General features: G+C 38.4%; 3 protein-coding genes and 1 long non-coding RNA gene across 4 annotated transcripts; 2 read left to right on the top strand and 2 right to left on the bottom strand.

Moving 5' to 3' along the window:
• Nucleotides 1–207: 207 nt before the first annotated feature.
• Nucleotides 208–4,959, top strand: LOC113680429 (uncharacterized). The gene is made up of 9 exons (XM_027197463.2): nucleotides 208–447; nucleotides 1,096–1,200; nucleotides 1,477–1,566; nucleotides 2,182–2,365; nucleotides 3,007–3,083; nucleotides 3,250–3,368; nucleotides 3,736–4,003; nucleotides 4,138–4,252; nucleotides 4,852–4,959. Exons 1-9 carry the CDS (start codon nucleotides 343–345, stop codon nucleotides 4,857–4,859), a joined length of 1,071 nt encoding a protein of 356 aa, XP_027053264.2. The 5' UTR covers nucleotides 208–342; the 3' UTR covers nucleotides 4,860–4,959.
• LOC113680446 (uncharacterized) lies at nucleotides 4,736–9,034 on the bottom strand. Its single transcript, XM_027197484.2, has 3 exons — nucleotides 8,632–9,034; nucleotides 6,655–7,138; nucleotides 4,736–6,168 (listed from the first exon to the last, which is right to left on the bottom strand). Exons 1-3 carry the CDS (start codon nucleotides 8,988–8,990, stop codon nucleotides 5,548–5,550), a joined length of 1,464 nt encoding a protein of 487 aa, XP_027053285.2. The 5' UTR covers nucleotides 8,991–9,034; the 3' UTR covers nucleotides 4,736–5,547.
• Nucleotides 8,742–10,089, top strand: LOC149039117 (uncharacterized). The gene is made up of 2 exons (XR_016180267.1): nucleotides 8,742–9,043; nucleotides 9,142–10,089. It is a non-coding gene; the product is annotated as an uncharacterized LOC149039117 (long non-coding RNA).
• LOC113680420 (E3 ubiquitin-protein ligase MGRN1) lies at nucleotides 9,678–21,418 on the bottom strand. Its single transcript, XM_027197455.2, has 14 exons — nucleotides 21,197–21,418; nucleotides 20,961–21,082; nucleotides 19,471–19,559; nucleotides 19,216–19,326; nucleotides 17,642–17,762; nucleotides 16,327–16,393; nucleotides 15,372–15,463; nucleotides 15,134–15,205; nucleotides 14,674–14,785; nucleotides 14,298–14,345; nucleotides 13,917–13,978; nucleotides 12,981–13,074; nucleotides 11,831–12,124; nucleotides 9,678–11,546 (listed from the first exon to the last, which is right to left on the bottom strand). Exons 1-14 carry the CDS (start codon nucleotides 21,279–21,281, stop codon nucleotides 11,332–11,334), a joined length of 1,584 nt encoding a protein of 527 aa, XP_027053256.2. The 5' UTR covers nucleotides 21,282–21,418; the 3' UTR covers nucleotides 9,678–11,331.
• Nucleotides 21,419–21,423: the final 5 nt, after the last annotated feature.

Genomic DNA, 21,423 nt, shown 5'->3' with positions numbered 1-21,423 from the left:
TGGTGACCAAGTTGCTTTTGCGACAACAGCAACTTGAATGATCGTTCGAAAGGGTGGCACAAGCTTTCCAGATGAATCCTGGAGAAAAAGAAAGCAAAGCCAGCACCATCTCTAATTTCCTCCGACACTCATAAGAAATTCCCCTTGTGAGAGCGGATTTGTCTTTATCGTGATGGTTTTACTAATTTACGTCCTTTGAACCTCCCTTCATACACAGAAAACGAAGGTTCTTTTGAGGGTGTGAGTGGAAGAGAAGATCCTGGGTACGAATTTGAGCACGCGCTAATTTCCAAGAAGTCATTATGACGTCATTTTCTGCGAGATAGACAAAAACCAAAAAGGATGAATAGACGATGTAGAAGGCGACTGGTAGCACTTTTTACTTGCTTTCTTGGCCTCTCGCTGATCTTCCCTTGTGCTGGTTTAAAATCTAAATACAAGAAATTGGTAAGTGTATTACGCACAATTTGAAGATGCATTGGATGATACAGGTATACTCTTTCAAAGTCCGATATTTTGGTAGATCATTCTTGTGAGGTCAAAGCAGGACAGTCAGTTGTGTAGCTAACGAAAATAAAAGTGCTATTGCCGCGCAAATCCCAAGTGAAACACAGAAAAACCAAACAATGATCCAGAATTGCATTTGCTTGGCTTAACAACATCCTGAGATTTGTTAAAAAGCTGGCGCAATTTTCTCGACCAATCACAAAGCTTGAGCCAATCACGACTTTGTCGCTACTAGCGCATTTCCGCGATCAAGGAAATTTACAAAATGCGTATCTTTTAAGTTCTTACGAGCTCTTGGTTGAATTTTTCTTTTTGTATGCGATAAGCCACTGTGGTTACTCCATTTTGCTAAAAAAGCGCTCTTATCGGACGCCTGAAACAAAAAAACAACCGCACTATTGTATTGATATTCAAGCTACGTACCCTTTGTCGACGGGCAACTATCACACAAACAACTAATAAGCGACACAAAACCACACGAAACACAAAATCGTTATCTAAACAATTGATCGAAAAAACGGAAAGAACATTTTTTTAAACAATAAAGCGATAACTAAACTTAATGCATTACTTCTGACTTTTGATCAGCAGCGACGCTCAATATCGGAAAACATCAAAAGTTGCAAACATTGGAAGTTCGAGACCACAGAAGACCCACACTTTGCCGATATCAGTGTGAAGCTACATAATGCGGTGAGGAATAATTCCGAGTATCAAGGAGGTCTGCAAACCCATCCCAATTTTCAAATACCACACGCTAATTTACAAATATCAGGAAAATGTTAACCCTAATTAACGCCCCTCCCTCCCTCCCACGGATTTTTAATTTCTACCGAAAATTTGAATGTCACATTGCAACAATTTCCTACACAAGATATAGAAGACTTGTTTCACTTGTTGTACGTTTAAAATCGACCAGTAAATCACGTAATATATCTTAACAAAAACTTATCTGTCGCTGTTAACCAGGCTCCTTCGACGAAAAAGATGTCCGTAGCCTTACAATGTGCGGCAATGAAAAAACTACAGGAACCAAAGTCAGCCTTTACGGTTCCAGCGGTAAGATTCCCACGGTTTTATTGCTTTTTCCGGGCAAAAACTAAATTCAGTATTTTTTCGCTGTTAGCTACTGCTTCTTCCCTATTGGCACTTGACCCTTTACACCCAAACATCAGCATGCATATTCAACATAGTATTCTCTATACATTTCCTGAGGTGCTTATGTGGAGACAATCAAGAGCTTTTATAACATAGCTAGTAAATTTGTCTAATCAAATTCAATTGCCAATCATTTCAAGGAACTCTAACCTTGACATTGGAAAACTGACGAGGACATTTTTCGCGTACTTTTCATTTCGTTTTCGCGGAGTTTTAGTTAGTTGTTTTTTGAGCTTTCGTTTGCACAAAATAGTTACCCTTTTGTTCGAAATTTTAAGAAGTTTCGGAGTTCTTATTTTAGCCAAATATTGTGGTTCATTTAACAAGTGTAATAAATATTTTCTACGGAGATTGGACTTAAAAGCCTCTTCTTTCATAAACATATTTTTTACACTTAGCCTGACAAAGAGACCGGTCTCTTCTAAAAAAAAACTTCCAGTCTTTTGATCCACGAGCCTGTAAGTAAAAAAAAAAAGCAATCCTGAACGTTGTAATAACATTTTATTTATTTCACAGCGCCAGACACACCGTTTTGCCTTTAGGATCGCTGTTGCATCTAAGTATTACCACAAGGACCGAACCGTCCATAAACATACATGTAAACTGTCTACATGGACTAATGATGAACACAGTCTTGTCACTTGCGAAATAAAAGTCAGCGTTTGGCCAAATGGGATGTTTTACTACAAATGCTCACCGTGTAAGTGCATAGAAATGCTCTGTAATCTCTAAGTGGTAAAAAGTTTGTCAGCGCATTTCAAAAATTGGGGCAGTTTTGTCTAGTCGTTACCCTCGGATTAGGCTGTTTTAACACGGAACACGACCACAAGTCAGAGCGTCGCACTCTCTGAAAAAGACTGAAATCAGCAACCTCCCGCGCACGTCTTCAAGCTGAATGACGTGGATTGTGTATCTTATCTTCCTGTTGAAGAGACAAGACAAAGTAAGAGTCGAAACTAAGATTCTAAAGATTCTAAAAAAAAAAATCGACGAAAACCCGCATTATCTACCCCCCCCCCCCCGCCCCTCCCTCCGGGATCTAAGCCTGTTAGATTTCGTTTTGTGTCCTGATATTTTCCCTTCGAACTCAGCCCCAGTGCTTGCGTCCTCAACCGCGGTCAAAGAAGCACATCCTGCGCTCTCACGTCTAATTGGTAAATCAACCTATGTATCAAAAGTTATTCACCTAAAGGAGGGAAATCATAGTTATTCTTATTGTATTGTCAGTATTCATTGTATTCCTCAGTCTGCGACCATTTTGCTATCGTCAGTTATAAATTCGCGGGTGAAAGCCTAACTAAAATTTAATTTTTTTTTTATACCTTTTATCGGCATGTTTAGACCAACAGGGACAGCTGACAGTTTCACAATCAACTTCTTTGAAAGCACGAAAGATGAATTTTCATAATAATGGAGAGGTTGGTGATAAATTTTACACTGATCGTTGAGTTACTACATCATGTAGTTGTAGAGAAACCTTACCATCTCTCTTATTCAATCTACAATCATGTAGTTATGTTGTAGTTATTTTATAATCGTTTTACGGCTTTTGAAATCAATGTTCTGTTCTTTCCTCACTATTAGTCTTCTATCCTACTTATAAATTCAACTTGCAAGCCAGTGGCACTGACTCTACAACTAATCGACATGTACAAACAGCTTGACAAGGGAAAGAGTTGGACTCTCGAATTGCCATTATCTTGGTAAGTTAAGACTCAAGAGAGTGTCATAATTAATCCTTAAAGTTATTCCTCTGAAAATAAAAACCTGCAACTTTCACTCGTGAAAATGTAAAAAATTTTACCTAAAATGAAGATGTTGAGTTCAAACTCTGTTAGATACCATCTCCTCACTAAACGAGCACGAGGGCTGTACTGGTAAATAAGGGCCCGAGAGGGGTCGTGGCCGAGTGCGGACTGAGCACCGCGAGGTTCGTTAATATATGGCCAAGGGCCAATATTCTACATTACGGCTCTAGCATAATAAGATGTTAAGTAATATCATCTCAAATGTTAAGGAGAAAAAACCCCAGAAAATTTGAACGTAAACAAACTATTCTTTTCCAAATAGTTCAGGAGCAACGAGTCTGAATTACCGGGGAAAGTGCTCAGTTGAAATATACCACGTCTGTCGCGAAGTCAAATCTCAAGTGGATAAAAAAGTGTTTGACTTGAAGGATGGTGAAATCGACGAGTGTGAACACGCTAAGACCATGCTGGGTAAATTTGCCGTGAGTAGTTTTGCTGCATCTTTTGGAGTCAACGATGACTGGTCTGCGGCTCTGGCTCTCACCACAATAATAGAGTTGGTTTTGATCTTAACAACTCTCGTCATCAAGGTATCATAATAATCGATTATTGTGTGTTGTCTCTTGCAAAGATAAAAAAAAAATCAGTACTTGTCTCTTGCCAGAATGAAGGGAAAAATGCTAAAACAACAATGTTCCTGATGATTGTACAAAATTCTTTTCAGGTCATTGTCGTTGGGCTTCAAAAAGGCTGGGACTCGTCAAGAGAGGAATTTTTTTATCGCTTTTACAAAGCCGTGAGAATAACTCACAGTGATTCAACGTACAAGATCAAGGAAGGTAGATCACGTAAATGTTGCTTAACAGAAAAGAAAATACATTCGATAAAATTCCATGTAACTGCGATACAAGGGAGAAGGAGATATTTGACTGTCGTCTTTCTAGTGTTTTGGGGCACGTCAAGTTGCTGTATTTTTTTCGGCATCAAGCCTCAATTTTCTCTAGCGATGTCAAATGCGTCCTAATGACCCCCTCCCTTGCCCCCCCCATTCCCTCCCCCGCGCGCAGTTTTGTAATTGTGACACACTTACACAGGTTACCATTCACCAGTTACTGTTTACATTAACTTCCATTCTCTTTCCCGAAACCACTCCTATCGTTATACGCTAAGAAAGTGAGGTGTCTGAGGAAGAGAACTGTCTCCATTTCGGTTTTAAATTTCATGTAACGACATAAACCAATCTTTATGAAAGACATTAGTAGGCGAAATTTCAATCGGGAAAGCCAAGCAATTTAGAAATCGGTTAGGAAAGAAGATTTATGTTTTAACTAAAAATATGCTTGTTTAATGTGAAGTTTTTAAATTTGTATCCTTATTAGAACAATACTGTGAAAACTTTGTGACAGCAGTAACATGTCTCTGCATCCATTTCTAACAGATAAGTGATCCATCCCTCCTTGAAATCGCTTGACTGATGGCCAAACAGATAGGCTGGAGAAGGAATGATAAAATTGTTTTGTACTCAATTAATAAAGTTTCCTCATTTTAAACAAACGTCGTGTTTAAACTTTCATGTTGGGCGAAATTCTAATTACTTACTAACGGATCAGTCTGAGATACCCACGGAGTCCGGTCGTTTCGATACAAACTCGTTTCGATAAAAACTGAAGTCGATTTAATAAATCGAAAAGTCGATTTGATACACGTACAAAGTCCTTTCGATACAAGTTCTGTCACTTCGATAAAAACTAGTGAAGGATAAATTAGGATGTTTCCAACTGTCCAGGAGTCCGAAAAAAGGAGTTTAAGGACCTTCAAGAGGTATTGAATCGACGTTGTCGATGTATCGGATCGACTTTTGTTTGTATCGAACCGACTTGTATCGAGATGACTTTGTATCGAAACGACCGAAGAACAGCCCTTAATTCAGGTTGACAAAATCGCATGACCATACAATGTTTTTCAATGCAAAGAAAGTAGCAGTTCTGCCAGGTCATTTCAATACCTGATGGACTCATGAAGTACCAATTGACACTATGAGCTCACCGACTTCGCCATCATTCGAGATTTAATATGAACAACTGATTTTTTTCAGCCAGTTGTGGGTTTATAAGGTACTTCATAGTTATTTTTTTTAGCTGCGTAGCCTGACGTACTCAAGTCGACCTCCTTGATCAGGCCGATTCCACAGATTCTTCATCATGTTCAAAATATCCGTCATTTTGCCGTTCTTGTAGTCTCTCACATAGTCGATAGATTCAATCTTCGATGCTTGCGGAGTATTCACTTTGACGTAATACAGGAATGTCTGAAGCGACCAATCCGGATTCACGTCAAGGACTTGAGCCTTTGTAACCGCGCCAGAGTACATAACCGGGACACTTGGCCCAGTGACCTCGAAAACCTCTACCAATATTCCAGGGCGAAATCCATGGTTACGAAGTGATTTCTTGAAAGCTGAGCATTCCTTGTACATATCTTTGACTCTTAATGTTTCCATGCCTCGGTCTGGCTTTGGAAAATTTCTCTTCCCGTTGGATACAAGAAACTTAGCAAATTCCTCTTCGTAACTTGAGTAAATCATCCTTCCTGCGTGAAATATGGTGCGGCCCTCGCTTGGAAGATACAGTACTAGAAAACTCCACGGCTTGAGTCGAAACATTTGGCGCAACTGAATGTCTAGGTATCTGAGGGGAAGGGACAGGTTTATTTGGAGTTCTTTCATTTCTCTTCCAACCAGCGATGCTATAATAACCTTTAAGAATTCACAAGAAATGTTCTTAATGAATAAGTTTCAATAAAATGCTTAGCATGTGTCACTAACCTGCGAGTAGTTCCTCGTCATTAGCACTTCGGCGGGCGCTTTTCTTCATCCGTGGAAAGGAATGGAGCCTTGGGCAACGCGAGCCGCCAAGAGTTCTCCAAAGGGTCTAGAACCATTAGTGCCAGACCCTTCGCAGAACTCGCCTAGTTGTCTCAACCCAAATCTTCCCGCCGGCGGGAAAACGCACGTCCTTCAGCGCTTATACTGACAGTCTGCTCGCAAGCACATCATATCAAATCTTTAGAGGCGAACGCTAAGCTCGATTCGCGATCATTTCCTTTTCAAGCCTTCCTCGGTTTTCCGCCTTTACTGTTTAGCTTTCGTGTATCGAAGACCGCCAGATGGAAATTCTCACAATTAAGAAATTGTTTTAAAATTTTACTCCACTTTATTCAAACGTAATGTTCTGGTCCTTACCTCCTTATTAGGGCTTGCCTGTATGTTCCCGTGATGCTTTTCGAGCTGCACTGCACTGGCAATGGCTGTTGGGCTATGAGATGGTGAAACGACGCAATCATAGTAGACATTTCCATCCATAATGACCTCATCTTCTTCAACCGGAAGGCTCCTTCTGAACAAACACACGTCTAAATCGTTTTTGAGCTCTAATTTTTGCCTTAATAACAGCAGTACTTCGCTGATGATCATTTCTTTTTTCACCATCAGAATTGTACTCTCTCCTTTCCCAAATACATGTTGGGGCCAAAGGTTAAACTTGACCGGAATGAAAGAGTCTGGGACAAAAAGCTCTCGATAGGGACTGGGTAGATACTGGAGCTCCTTCTTGGGCATGCGTTCCATGTTGATAACAACTGACCTAAGACACTGCACCGTCAGAGGTGCGGGCACTCTTTCCACGTTTGATGTAATGCTGAGCTCGTCGTCGTTCATTCTATGTTCCCTATGGAAATATAATTAATGAGTTGATTCAAAGTTAGTTCTCTAAATCTGGGTATTCATCGGCCTCTCAGTCACAAGAAAACAAGCAACAAAGGGCACGTGTGGTTGTCAGGTAGTCCTCAATTTTTCCTCTGTCTGACCTTGACGTTTTCCGCGCCACTTTTCGCTTGCCATCACTGCATGCAGGATGGGTGTAGAAAGTGAGCCCCCTTCATTATCCAATATTTATGTCATGACCCCCTCCCCGTCATATGCCTAGTAATACTGTAGGCCCAGTATTACTAGTAATACTGTAGGCTCAGTATTACCAGTAATACTGTAGGCTCAGTATTACTAGCCTACAGTATTCCCAAAGAATACTGTAGGCTCTGCAAAACATTTTTGAAAACGCGTGCTTTAGCCTCCTTGTAAGACCTCTCCTTCTTTAATAAGACCGCTTTTGCATTCATTTATTATACATGCGCAAAATGTATAGATTACACAGTAACTCAGTAGTTTTGTAATACTAGTAATTTTTCTTGATTATTGTATATGTATATAAATTTTTATGGATAGTACTTTTGTTGGGTGTTCACAGATGAAGAGCCACATCTTTTTTATGTGGATATTCTGTGAATAAATCATGAAATAAATTTAAAAAGAAAAGTAATTATCGAAATTTAAGTCACATACAACCATAAGATGTTTATTTTGCATAACACCCACCTTGGGCAATGGACCACTTTTAATATTTACCTCAAACTTCTGACCCCTTTTAACTTCTTTATAAATAGTTTAACCCCCCCTCCCTCGCTGATCTGAAATAGCCTTGACCCCCCCCCTTCTTTTTCCCTCCTCTCCCCCCCTCGCCTCTCTACATAAATAATAACCGGTCCCTAACATAAGTTGAGGAGCTAATAAAAATTAGCTCATACATTCACGCGTATTGGAGCACTCCGAACGCGTCCCTAAACACATAAATGGGTTCACTGTCTACTTTTACGCATCATTATCCAAAAGCGATACATTTTCTAGGCTTACAAAATTACTGTTGATTTCCTTACCAAAACAGAACCATTACAAGACACCCTAATCATCCTCTATATTGCCTCATATACTGTGACACCTCTCGCGTTTCTCTGTTTCGCGCGTTATGACGCTGTCATGATAAGCGGTAAGAAAGAAAAAAATTAAGTAGAGAACGCTAATTTAATCAGAAGAGGCAACTAGTTTTCAAGCAATGAGATTCAGAAACGAAACAAAATAAATTCATATGAATATAAAAAATGAAATTTATGACTTTGAACGGTTACGGTCACGCATCGATAGTCTGAGGTCACTGATCGCTAAATCCCGTCCATAATAAATATCAGCTTTATAAGAAATCTTTGTACCAAATAAAATTTTCTGTCACTACGTCTCAGAAACGCAATGCACTGCTGTACACTTAGTGTATAAATGGATCGTCAAATCAAAAGATTCGCTTGAAAATAAAAACACAAATTAACACCTTACCTTAAAATCCGCTCGGCGTCGCTTGAATAAAGAAAGTTCAGACAGAATCGTTGAACACTTTCTGGGGAAGTCCCTGCTCGCAAAAACATGACGTAAACTGAATTATTTTCGGTCGATACCACAACTGTGTCCCAGTCATATTGAAAGACGACTCGTTCGCCACTGAAACGGCCGAAGATCGGCGATGCAATCACTTTTAGTTCGTGATATTTCACGTTAAACTGACTGAATTGATTTTTGTAAGTCAGTGATACGACATCGGCAGGGTCTTCAATGTATTTATATTTTGGCTGGAGATTCTTCGAAAGGAATCCGTTCGCAGTCGTCCCTGTAATTCTTGTTATTTCGCTGTCCGGCATTTGTGCTTTTATCTGTAAGGCTAACAGATGTTCGTCGCTCGGTGCCCGCCAAGGTGAGCTTTTGTTTCTTCCCTCGCTCTATGAATTATTCAGAAATCTACGTAATCCATGGTAACAATCAAGGCGTGAAATAATCTTGTTTTGACTCAAGGTTGGAAATTACAATATACCCACGGCTCTTAAAATTTTTTGGATGAAATATTTGCCCAAGGATAGAAACAGAAATTGCAGCTTCCACTTCTTCAAGAAAACAATCACTCTTTCAGTTGCCTCCGGCTAAAGAAGCATATCGCGATTCACGTGACTCCCGAGTCAAAGATCGCAGGCGGAAAGCAAGTTTCCCACGAACTCGCGCGCTTGATTCCCACTTGGCAGATGGAACACAGATATTCATGAGTGATAAATTCAAGGGAAAAAATAAAATATCACGAGGGAGCTTTACCAATCAATTAACCACACAATTCGACAAAGTTTGGAAATGTAAATTAGCCACCGTAGAGACTATCTAGAGCTAACATTCGCCCTGATGAAGGGCTGACGCTCACAACGTTTCCTTTGAAAACTCTTTACGATGGCTAATTCGCATAATCAACTCAGTTGATCAAACCAAATTATCCTGTAATACCCCTACTGACGCAGTACCATAGTTTCTTTAGAAACTTACCTCCTTAAATCAAACAAATTGAGTTCAAAACTGTACAAGTTTATTTGATTTGAACATGTTCTAAGTACACGAAAACATGTTGGGAAAGATTGGAGATTTATCATTTATAACTCATGCTGCTTTTCAATGTACTTTGATTAATAAAGGTACACAATCGTTTGTTTTTTAAAAATGTGATGAAATGCTCCAAGGCAAGCCTCAGATCTATATTCAGAGAGCGCGCTCAAACACCGTGGCAAGAATTTTCAATTCTTAAAAGAAAATCTCTGTGACCCGCGTTAACACTGACTCAATTGAAACATCTAGAGAGAGCAATGTACAAAAGTTATCTTTGATACAAAATCGGTCAAAAAGTGGTAAATCGAAATAAATTTGAAGAAAGTACATTCATAATGTTAAGTGCGCATGCCATCAATAAATACAAATAGAACCCAATTGTTCTTCTGAAGTTTCCTTGGGGAGGGTTCCGTCAGTCTCCTAACCCTTTACACCCTGCCATCAGTATGCATATTCTCCATACTGTTCTCTAAAATTTCCTGAGGTACTGACAAGGAGAATTTGTTTTACAATCAAAAGCTTCTTAAGTGATCATTTCCTTCATTCTCATAACCTTAGTGATGATATTCGAGGGAGAAATTAGATGCTAGTCACTGTTTGGTGTGAAAGGGTTAAACAAGACAGAAACAAGCCCCAACGAAACTTTCGTAAGGAATAATGGGGAGAAAATCTGATATTTGTTTACAACTAGTCACCCTAGGTAACTATTAAGTTTAAAATTCATTGAACTCAATTTATCTCTCAAAAGTCGCAATTTCACATAACTTATTTCTTTAGGCTCATGGTGGATTTAGACTCCGAGGAATTTTCTCAAATGCTCCTCATGCAATGTTTTGCCCATGTGTAAATCTTATATGCTTCTAGACCTAATTTTGAAGTTAAAATGTCCGCGCACCTTGCAATTCTTGAAAGTCATTACTTTAACCATGAAAAATAACCGATAATAAAAAAAGAGCTGAAAACTGAAAAAGGTATCTCGAGAAAATTATGCTGTATTCTGTGATACATGACATTCAATTTAAATACAATTTTTTTCCCTTGACTATTACCTCGTCGGTTACAACGAGCAGTGGTTATTTCCCCCCATGAATGAGGCAAACCGGAAGAGAAGGCGGGCCTCTTTGGAGTACTGTCGCCTCAAGGCTGTATTACTGAAAATTAACTTGGCACTAACTTGTGAGTTCAGCCATTTTTTCATTAGCAACATGTTAAACTGCGTCGCAGTTCATTGCTGACAAACGTTACCATTGATCATAACAAGGGGTCTATAGGGAATAGGATCAGACAAAGCTGCCATTTAGAGCGCTTTTCAACTGAGTCTAGAGATAAAAAAAAGACAAAATCATCATATGCCATTACAGCCATCAGGGGGAGATGCTAACGTCTAAAGAAGCCCATACGGATTCGAAGTAAATTCAAATGATTGACCTCCAGCGCGGGAAAACGATTGGGTTTAAGATTTGAAATGAACAGAGCGGCGTCAGTCAAATGGAAATAGCCGATGCAATTTTGCACTATTTGCAACATCAGTTGAAATTTGTTCCACTGTTTCAGTTGAAGCACATACTACCTTGTGAGATGTATGCTACTTCACCACATCGTATTAAGTTTTACAAACAATTATGTAGGTAGTACGGTAACGGAAGCCTCCCCTGTTCCTTCCTCTAACCGGATGTAGGTCGGCGTGGTCGCTGACGCGCTCCCGGCACTAAGGCTACTGCGCCCACTGATATCACTACTCAGCGGTGTGCCGGGTAAGGATACGTCGACGTGAACTTGGAGGTCCTGTGCGTCTTCAAACTGTTCTGCTTCCTTTGTCATTACAGGGCTTACGACTGAAGAGGAACATAAACAGGTTCGCTCAGTCATACGCTCTTAATTAAATGTATTAAGTCCGGTTCGTGTAAACTGACATATAAGACCAATCAGTTTACACAAATCGGACTTAGTACACTTCACTGACGAAAACTCTTCACTTGATTCTAATTAGGACTCCCGCTCAGGTTTTCGAGACCCCACTATTAAAAGTCCTTGTCAGGGCTACCCCCATCCGAACTATCAGACTACACGATCACATTACCTCTGAGTGGGTTCAAATATTTTACTGTACTGTAATCACCTTGTTCTTCCTCGTGCACCGAAGTAGCTTCTTCAATTTCTGCACCATTAATCGGCGCGACCTCGTCTTTTGACTCTAATGTAGCCTCCTGTCGTTGAATTCGCTCAACCCTTACGGGTTCCCCTACTTGTTCAATTCTGCCTCTGCTCGCAGGGGCTGTGCTGGGACGCGACATCCCTGAACACGCTGAAAGAGATCTCTCAACATACCGCTGACCGCGAGCACTCTCGACTCTCCTTCTGCCGGAGGATCGAATGCTTGACGCTGATCTTCGACGCATACGTGCAACAGCTTCTGTAATGATGAAATACACAGAAAAATAGTGATGGTTAAAGTACGAGGAAGAAAGTTGAAACCGCTGTTTGAACAGGTTCGCTTGGGTTTCCTGTCGATCCCTCTATTTACCCATGACCATTAATTCAAGCCATATCTTCTTACAATGTGAGTTGGTTTGAACTCAAAGAAACCGGCCAATAAAAATAAACGTGGACAAATCAGCAAACCAATGAGGATTCAAGGAAAGCGGCACAGCGGGGCGTTATAAAAAAGAGCGACCATGGCTCATGGATAAGTGGGATATATATTTTTTTCTTTCAACAAATCTCAGCAATAAAACAAAATTAAGGCAATTTCAAGTTACATGTTTTAAAAGCAGTTCTGTTATCCATAGACTTGTGATTTTGTTTTACTCCGCGCTGAGATTAACTTCACAAATTCGCGCCGTGATCCCATAGTCCCATACTCCTCATAGTCCCATAGTCCCATAGTTCCCATAGTCCCATAGTTCCCATAGTCCCATAGTCCCATAGTCCCCGTAGTCCCATAGTCCCCGTAGTCCCATAGTCCCCATAGTCCCCATAGTCTCATAGTCCCATAGTCCCCATAGTCCCATAGTCCCATAGTCCCCGTAGTCCCACAGTCCCCATAGTCCCCATAGTCCCCGTAGTCCCATAGTCCCCGTAGTCCCATAGTCCCCATAGTCCCCATAGTCCCCATAGTCCCGTAGTCCCATAGTCCCCATAGTCCCCATAGTCCCCATAGTCCCCATAGTCCCCATAGTCCCTCGGGCGACGCCTACATATGAAATTACATAATTTTTCATCTCTTTCAATTTTTGATTTAAAATAATTTTAAAATATCAAACCAGTACCTTCTGGTATATTGTCTGGTTTAATTGTTCCATTTAGTGCTTCTACAAGAGGAATCTCTTCATATCCAGGCCAGGCGCTCTCTACATGAGTTTCCTGATTTGAGAGATGCAAAACATGGAACTACAATCAATATATCACTTCCTGTAACAAAATTAACCCTTAAACTCCCTTGATTGACCAAGACAGAATTTCTCCTTACTATATATGTATAATATCATGCAGACAAGTAATAAGAATAAAGAAAAACATCAATTATGGGATTACTAATTGATCCGATACCAAATTCTCCACACTAACATAGTGAGAATCACTTGGCAGACAGTAAGGAGAAATACTAATGAGATCTTGAGAGTTAAAGGGTTTACACTTAAATTAGTAAGCATGTCATGAGCTTGACCGACTCTATCCCATGGGTTTGCCACTTCTCATATTTTATGGGGGGGGGGGGTGGTGGTTTGGAGGATTTTTTTTTGGGGGGGGTCACCTGGTTTTCAGGGGAAATGGAGGAGAGAGGGGAAGAGTCTACAGCAACAGAGTATAAAAGGAGGACTATTGAAAATTGAATAAATAACACCTGGTTACTAATATTCTCAAATTTTCTAAGGATTTGAGTCATGAGCCGAGGACTGAGCAACATGATAGGTGATTCCTACATACATAATGGGGGGTAAATACATAGAAAATGAATTGATGTTTCCTATGCCTGCACCATTTCCCCTCTGAATGAAGGCAGCACAAAATATCCCAAGGGAATGGCTGATGGTGGGGAGGGAAGGCCTTCATGGGCATGTGACCCTTTTTCCTCCACCCACCCATCCCTTCTCCCACAACAGCTTGGTTAAGGGGAAACATTATTAGAAAATCCCACTGACATCTATCTAGCTTATCAATCAACAAAACTGTCCCTGAAGTTTGCCATTTTCAGAGTATCATACCTGAGAATTTGGGCCATTTTGCTTCTTGATATAGGCGCAGATCTGTAGCAAGGCATGAAACGCTGTGGGTAAAAGAGTAACATATGATTACAACACAGGGCTACCAGAAAATAACCAAGAATTCAGGAATCCCTTAGGAATTGTATTAAAATAGACCTTGTCTGACAGTGCAAAGAATTTAGATTTTGAGTTTGGGAGTATTGGGTTAATACTTATAATATCCAAGATTTCAACCTGATATCATTTTCCTTTCTAAAAAGCAACTACATGAAATCATAAAGCTTTTTAATTCTTATCATGCAGTTAATACATTTTTGCTACTTAAATAGCACTATGTGGTTGTTCTACTGTATTGTCTACAAACACTGAAGAGCCACCTACGTGATCTGCAAATTGGGCAGTTACTTGCTTGAAATCTTAGTGATTCAGCTGGAAGTATTTAAAAAAAAGGTTAAAATGACTTAAGCAGCAGTTTACTTTTCTGCAAACAAATTGCAAAATTGAACAGCAGTATCCAAGGTACTCAAAGCTCTTAACCCTTTACATCTTGATATCAATGTGCATATTCTCCATAATGTTCTCCATAGATTTCTTGAAGTGCTGACAAAGAGAATTTCTCAAACAATCAAGAACTTCTTTTGTATGAGATCATTTCCTTTATTCTTGTGACCTTAATGTTGGATTCACTCAACTGATGATCGCAGTATGGTAAATCTCCTGAATATGAAATCATGAAATGCAACAAACATCAACCTACCACAGTCTCTACAAAGACACAGATGTCTGCAGGGTAGGATCAAGGTATCTCGCATGTCACTCATGCAAATGACACACTCCAAACCAGTTTCTTCTAACTCGTTATCTTCATCCTGTCAAAAATGTTTGAACATTAAAAACAAAAAGCATCAGGAGGGGAGGGGAGACTTTAACCTTTTCACTCCTGTGATCTTATTAGTAAAATTTTCTCCTTGCTGTCTGCCATACAATTCTGACTGGGCTCTGTGCACAATTTTTCTTAAAGTTGCCTTTTGGCGACCTTCAATTGTAAGACAGTCCCCACAAAAATATTTTGTTAAGAAACAGATCATGGTAATATCAAAGTGCAGTATGAATGAAAAAGTCACACAAAAGTCACAGGATCAAGGCTAAAAAATGTGAATGTCATTTATTTAAAAACCCATAAAGTGAACACAAACAGACAATAATTAGACACTAACCTTTGCACTTTTTAAATTAATTTTGTTTTCAATTCCATATATTTCTTGGAGAAGGTAACAGAGACCATCAACCTTTTAAAAGTAGAAGACAAATATTGAACATTTCCCCCTCAATTTAAGAATTTTTTAATCATTTCAAAATAGGACGTAGATTGAAAAAAGAAATCCACAAGGTTAATGAACATAGCTTGTAAAGTGCCTATAGATGTAGATTTGTTCAAGATAAAAGCTCTCATACCATCTGCTTCTGTTTAATAGGCTTTATGATGTATGATCCATCAGACATTTTTTCAAATGTTGCTAGTGTGATGTTAGAATGACCCAGATATTCTGTGAACAACAGATATATGAAATTATTGATCCAACACTAATCAGGGAAGAGAGAAAGAAGTCATGAGAAGTATCATAACAAGTAAATAATAATAATAGTCGTTATCACCCTGGAAATAAATTTATCATTGGATGATAGTAATAAAAATTCCAATCCCCTGATAGGAAACAACACATTGACTGTACACAAGAAAAAAAGCAAACACTAAAGGGTCGACCATTCATGATCAAAAGAACAAATCAAAGCTGAAACAGCAATAGTATAAAAGAGCATGGATTTAGTAATAAACTAGAAGTATATCTCCATGTTCTAAGGTGCTCATAATCGGCACCATTTTCGAATCCAGAAAATTCCTTATGAATGCAAAATTTGCCATGAGAAAGGCATTTGAAAAACAATTGAAAAGCATGTGAAAAATGTTTCCCCTTCCCCAAAGTGTTTGCCCATAATTTCTCCACTAGTTCTCAAGGCAGACAGGAACACTTGTTGTGACACTTGCACTTAGAGCTGAAACTGGAAATTGTCAGTCGAGACAAATGATGCCAAATTTTAAACTCAGGCCTTGTCTGAAGTGCCTCAGTAAAGTGAACTAAACTTCTAGTGTTAGACCACAATCTAAGAAGAACCCTCTAAAATTTGTCTAGCTCCCAACATGTGGCTTTGTAGTTCAGTTGGTACTTAGCACCCAACCAGTATCAGGGTGGCACAGGTTCAAATCCTAACAGAGCCTGAATTTTCTTTGGGCTTCTCTTCTGCAATTGCTAAAAATTTCAGTTCCTCTGCAAGGATTAAGCCTTTAATTGACAGACTTTTATCTGATCATTAAAACATTTGAATATATTTAATACAATCTTGATCATACCTTCCTCATCTGCATCAATTTGAATCACAACTGGGATGCGTGGATGATTGAGAGGGGAATAGTTCAACTAGGGTAAAAGAAAAGTAGAAAAATTTATATTAATAATCAAATATAAGAGAACAAAAATACTGATAAGATTAAATTTAAAAAACCCTGTAAGTTATGTTACAACATCAAACATTCAACTACAAGAATTTTGCATTAAATTTTACTTTAAAAAAAAAAATAAAAAAAAAAAAACAAAAAAACACTAATTGAAGGAATACATGGCATAGAGCCTTAGGCAACTTCTAATGTAACATCAGATTCTCCCTGGAGACAAAAGGGAATACAGAACAATCTGAAAAGAGAAACTCAAAGTCTACTGCAAATACTAAGGGCTTTTTTTCCAGAAGTCTATACCTTTTCCTCGCTAGGCTAACAGAAAGATGTACATATAGCCCATAAAATGTGATAAGAAATGACAAAGGGATGATATGGAGGAAAAAACGTACTTCTGTGAGTTGTGAGTGCATTTACAAACATTTTAAGTCATGTTTAGTGTAGCATTACACTCACACCTTGCCAGTACCTGTGTCACTGGGGAAGCCATGCAGTTAATTTTTTAAAGTTTACATCTATAATATAATAGTACAAATGAAGTGTTCCCATCTACCTAAGTTTTTTATGAGTAGTGTTTGGAAAGAAATGATATAGAACTTCTTCACTTGGACCTTAACACCCCAACACACCAGTGTGCATATTCTCAATACTGTTCTTCATACATCTCTGAAGGTGCTAAGAAGGAGAATTTGTTTGAAAATCAGAAGCCTCTTAAATTGGTGCAATTTCCTTTATTCTAGCAACCTTAATGTGTAACGAGGGGATGATATTGAAGGGAGAAATTACATGCCAGTTACTATAGGGGTCAAAGGGTTTCTTAAAGAGTATATGTTACCACTGCTTCATAAGTCAATGCACAGTAAATTCTAGGGTAGTGACCCTGAAATTAGAATAAACTCAGAATCACATGCACCACCCTACAAATATCTGGCAAATAGCATACAGTGTTCATGGTATAGAAAATAATTTTGTTAGTCTTATCTCATCAATTATATTATCAATCTATTGAAAAATTAAACCACTGTTTCACGAGTCAATGCACAGTAAATTCTAGGGTGGTGACCCTGATATCAGAATAAACTCAATTTCAAAAGCACCACCCTACAAATACCTGGCAAATAGGATACAGTGATTTTGGTGTAGAAAAAGAATTTTGTCTGTGTTATCAGTCCATTGATAATTTACAACTTGGCCGATGATAATAACAACTCACCTCCTCCTCAGAAAATAAACTAGGTCTGATCTTGTGTTTAGGAGAACTGTTATACACCTGACCTGATCCCTTTGGGAAGTGTGTCTTTGGTGAAGATGTGAGAGGCTCTTGTGATGTGTAGCTGAAATGAAAGAGACCATATAATAAATACAAGTCACTTGCCTTTCATGCTACTTGTTTAGATTGACAAATGAATAGTGAAGCCTTCACCATTATGGCTGCTAAAACACAGAAAAATTTGTATTGCTCACAGACAGTGATTTTCAAACTTTCCTAGAAGGGGAAACTTTGGTAATGGCATTCTTGCAGCTGAGAATGAAAATCAACAACTAGAAGATTTAACACAGACCAATTTTGGCCATGCACCTGAAAGATTTTTTCTGTTGGCAAGGACCAAGTCAATAACTGAGAATTTTGTTTATTGAAAACTACACCTATTGTTTGTTTTTGTAGTGTTTCAATGCAGTTTTTCATCTTGAGCCCTAGTGCCAATGTAATTTATGATTTTTATTTGGGGATTGTCAATACTTTTATTTTCACTCATAAATAAAGTTGAATTTTCTTGTTAGTAAAGGGCTATTGTATTTATATGATAAACAAAATAAAACATGGTTGCTTGTGTATAGGAAATTTCTCTTCTCGTGTTCAACTCAACATCTGACTTGTTTGCTGCACTCACTCGTAAGCTATTGAGTTACACACTCAAAGAGAAATTCCATATCCACGCATGTCCATGTGTCATTCTCTAAATATTTAACTTGCTGTTCAAGTACCTTATCATAATTTATTTTTGCAATAACTTAATTATAGAAAATGGAATGGGCATGTTAAGCAGAACCTTAATTTTGCGATTTTGACAAAAAATATATGTTAAAAGGAACTAGACTTTGCAAAAATTAGGGCCACCAATGCAAATGTTAGCTGTTGTTTAACAAAATTGTGTTCTAAGCCATCTTCAATTTAGCTGAACCTATTATCTAAATATTTCTTTTTGTGAACAGTATCAAGAGGGCTGAAAGCTACTCAATTAAAAGGAAAAAGGCATTTATTATAGTGGAGCTTGCATAGCCCCATAATTATACAAAACTGTAGTAACCCATCAGGCTGAAAAAATTTGGATGTACGGCCGTACAACCGTATGACTGTACAACCATACAAGGTGCTACTTTTAACATGTGTGGTCAAGTGTACCGCGGGCACACCAATACCACGGCTTTGTCCAGTAGTCCAGTGGTCAGTGCACTGGGCTCCAAGTTGGACAACCTGGGTTCTAGTCCTAGCCAGGGTAAGGTGTTGTGCCCTTGAGACGTGCCGGAAAAAAAAAATGCTAGCTCCATTTTTAGGCTTGGCTAAATCTATATATCATTAAATCAACCCTCTTATAGAGAATCCCTATACTCTCTGCTTGTGTAAAACCACAGTTTGGGTTAGACCTCCTGTAAATAACTGGCCCTTATGTTAAATTTTTCATAACAATAGATCCTAAATTCTCTGAGCTAAAATCATATGATATACATGGAAGACCATTGATTGACAGCAGAGAGTATTTCTTGCCATCCAACTTTTGAACTTACATTGCTAAGCCTGTGGACAAGTCTTCTGTTGCCATGTAATGTACTGCTACTGCACACTTCACATCCGCATCAAAAACAAACTCAATTCCATAGCTTTCTTGATCTAAGCTTCTATCAAAACAAATATTATTCACATAAGATCACACAAAAATGCACTGAAAACCTTATTTTAAATTTCCAAGAGGGAACACAAGGATTACCAGCAGGTACATGAAATGCAAAATAAAAAATTATGTAAGAGAGCAACATACTTACTTCACAAGCCTTAATGAGTCTTTCCTTAAATTCACAAGACTTCTTAGTGTTTTTGTTGGTTCATTGTCTATTGGCTGCCTGTATGGAAACTTGGGAATGAAAATACAGAAAAAAGAAAAAAATTATTGCTTGAATAAAATCAAAAAGATTATTTATCAGAATTTTCAAATGGACACAGGATGATAATGGCTGACATTTTCACAACTTGGGCTGCAGTCCGTATGTCAGTCAGACCTTAAAAGTGACTTCAGCTCAGGTCTCAGAAGTTGTAACCTTTTCTCTCCCATGATGTTGTGAGAAATTCTCCTTTCTGTCTGCTATACAATTCTTCTGTAAAATGTAGTTTGGAAAATTTGGTATTGGATGAACTCATAATCCTCAAAGTAACATTTTAGTTTGTTCTCATCACTTGTCTGCTTGATTTTGTATTGATATTGTAAAGATAATTTTTTTCTTGATCACTCTAGGGAGTGATAGGGTTAATACTTCTTTGATGCTACCATGCCCACAACATTTATTTAAACTTTATGCTAAAAATTAATTCAAAAAACCACTCACAGGGTTATCAAAAAGATTTTGAGCAACTGGACTGTGATAAAATAGGCAGCATGATCACATGCTTCTTAAATAAGAATTGAGCTTCAAACATTTGCAACAGCTGGTGTGTTTTTCAGAGAAGATATTGAAATATACCATTTGCTAGCTTAATTATGACAACCACTTAAATGTTCATTTATCCATGTAATTATGATGAACAACAACATCTTCTATGATGACTAACGCTGTAAATGATTTTTAGAAGGGAAAAATTAAATGTGTGGCAGTCAGGTCTGCCGGGAGACGCTTAGAAAAAAAACTATTGTACTCTGTTGCACTTGTGAAGTTAATGCATTCATTCCTAAAATTTAAAGTCAATTTGCATCATACGCTATCTTATTTTACTCCAGCTTAAAGGATAAAACTTTCCCGTCAAAATTTGATAGACGAAAAATAACTTTCCTTAGTAATAACACCATGTGTTCTCTCCTGTAGAATGTTTTACTGAGACAATGTAAAGCATAAATGTACATTATGTTTACTTTCCTCTGACAAAAAAACGTCAACAAGATTAGAAATTTGATCCTTTTTAAAGAGAATCACTGCTTTTCAGGAGTAAGGAGTCTATCTAATAGTTTAAAAAACTCGTTAACATACTAGAGTGAGTTCAAAGTCACACAACTGTGAATTGCGGTCGTTGTCACCCTAAGTAAGATATGTGTTCAAAGTCTGTTCTCGCGGAAAAGTCGCTCTGCTCTACTGAAAATTTAACTTAAAAACTGAATCAGCCACGATAGTGATATTAAGCGTGAAATACACAGAGCATCAAAAAGCTGTGTCTCGTATGACTGTAATTAATAATTTTATATCAGCTTATGTTAACTTAGAAACAGCTGTTAAATACCATTAAAAAAGTTTTCCTTTAGAAGCGGGTACTTATGAACATCGCTTACCGTCACGGGCTTGGGATTCAGTAGATTCAAATCACTGTTCTCTCCAAAGAGGTACGCCTCTGGCTGTGGGGTATCAAACTTCGATCCTCCCATGAGAAAATAATCGGCAAAGAAGTTCTTTCCTACAGACCAAATCCTTAAGTTAGAAACCATTTGGAGGGAATGCTCATGCATAACAAACATAGGCTAGAGCGTTCTTATGTTGTCAAACCCAAAAAATAGCGAAAGATATTTACCTGAACTCGGAGGATAACGGTAAGGATGCGAGGAAACGTCGATATCTTCGACTCCCTCGTTCTGTCTGCTAAACCGATTACCCATTTTAAATGCGGCTTTAGACAAAGTGGGCTGAGAAAGTCGCTGTAACTACACTACATGTTGAACCATTTCTTCTATTTAGTGCCAAAATACGCATAATCTCTGTGGATGTAAGGTTTACAAATAAGGAAATGGTAAATGACGT

The sequence above is a fragment of the Pocillopora damicornis genome, chromosome 10, assembly GCF_964200805.1.
Source record: "Pocillopora damicornis chromosome 10, jaPocDami1.2, whole genome shotgun sequence".
NCBI classification, from domain to species: domain Eukaryota; kingdom Metazoa; phylum Cnidaria; class Anthozoa; order Scleractinia; family Pocilloporidae; genus Pocillopora; species Pocillopora damicornis.
The sequence above is the reverse complement of the archived record's forward strand: the minus strand, read 5'-3'. Positions and strand labels throughout refer to the sequence as shown.

Excerpts from the sequence above, each read along its gene's own strand:
- LOC113680446 (XM_027197484.2), bottom strand. The coding sequence starts at position 8,990 with ATGCCGGACAGCGAAATAACAAGAATTACAGGGACGACTGCGAACGGA. Across the intron at positions 7,139-8,631 it reads GACGCCGAGCGGATTTTAAG|GGAACATAGAATGAACGACG; the intron begins GTAAGGTGTTAA and ends ATATTTCCATAG. Across the intron at positions 6,169-6,654 it reads AGGCAAGCCCTAATAAGGAG|GTTATTATAGCATCGCTGGT; the intron begins GTAAGGACCAGA and ends GAATTCTTAAAG.
- LOC113680420 (XM_027197455.2), bottom strand. The coding sequence starts at position 21,281 with ATGGGTAATCGGTTTAGCAGACAGAACGAGGGAGTCGAAGATATCGAC. Across the intron at positions 14,786-15,133 it reads TTAATTTAAAAAGTGCAAAG|GATGAAGATAACGAGTTAGA; the intron begins GTTAGTGTCTAA and ends CATTTTTGACAG. Across the intron at positions 11,547-11,830 it reads GGTGCACGAGGAAGAACAAG|TCGTAAGCCCTGTAATGACA; the intron begins GTGATTACAGTA and ends GTTCCTCTTCAG.
- LOC113680429 (XM_027197463.2), top strand. The coding sequence starts at position 343 with ATGAATAGACGATGTAGAAGGCGACTGGTAGCACTTTTTACTTGCTTT. Across the intron at positions 448-1,095 it reads AATCTAAATACAAGAAATTG|CAGCGACGCTCAATATCGGA; the intron begins GTAAGTGTATTA and ends ACTTTTGATCAG. Across the intron at positions 3,369-3,735 it reads CTCGAATTGCCATTATCTTG|TTCAGGAGCAACGAGTCTGA; the intron begins GTAAGTTAAGAC and ends TTTTCCAAATAG.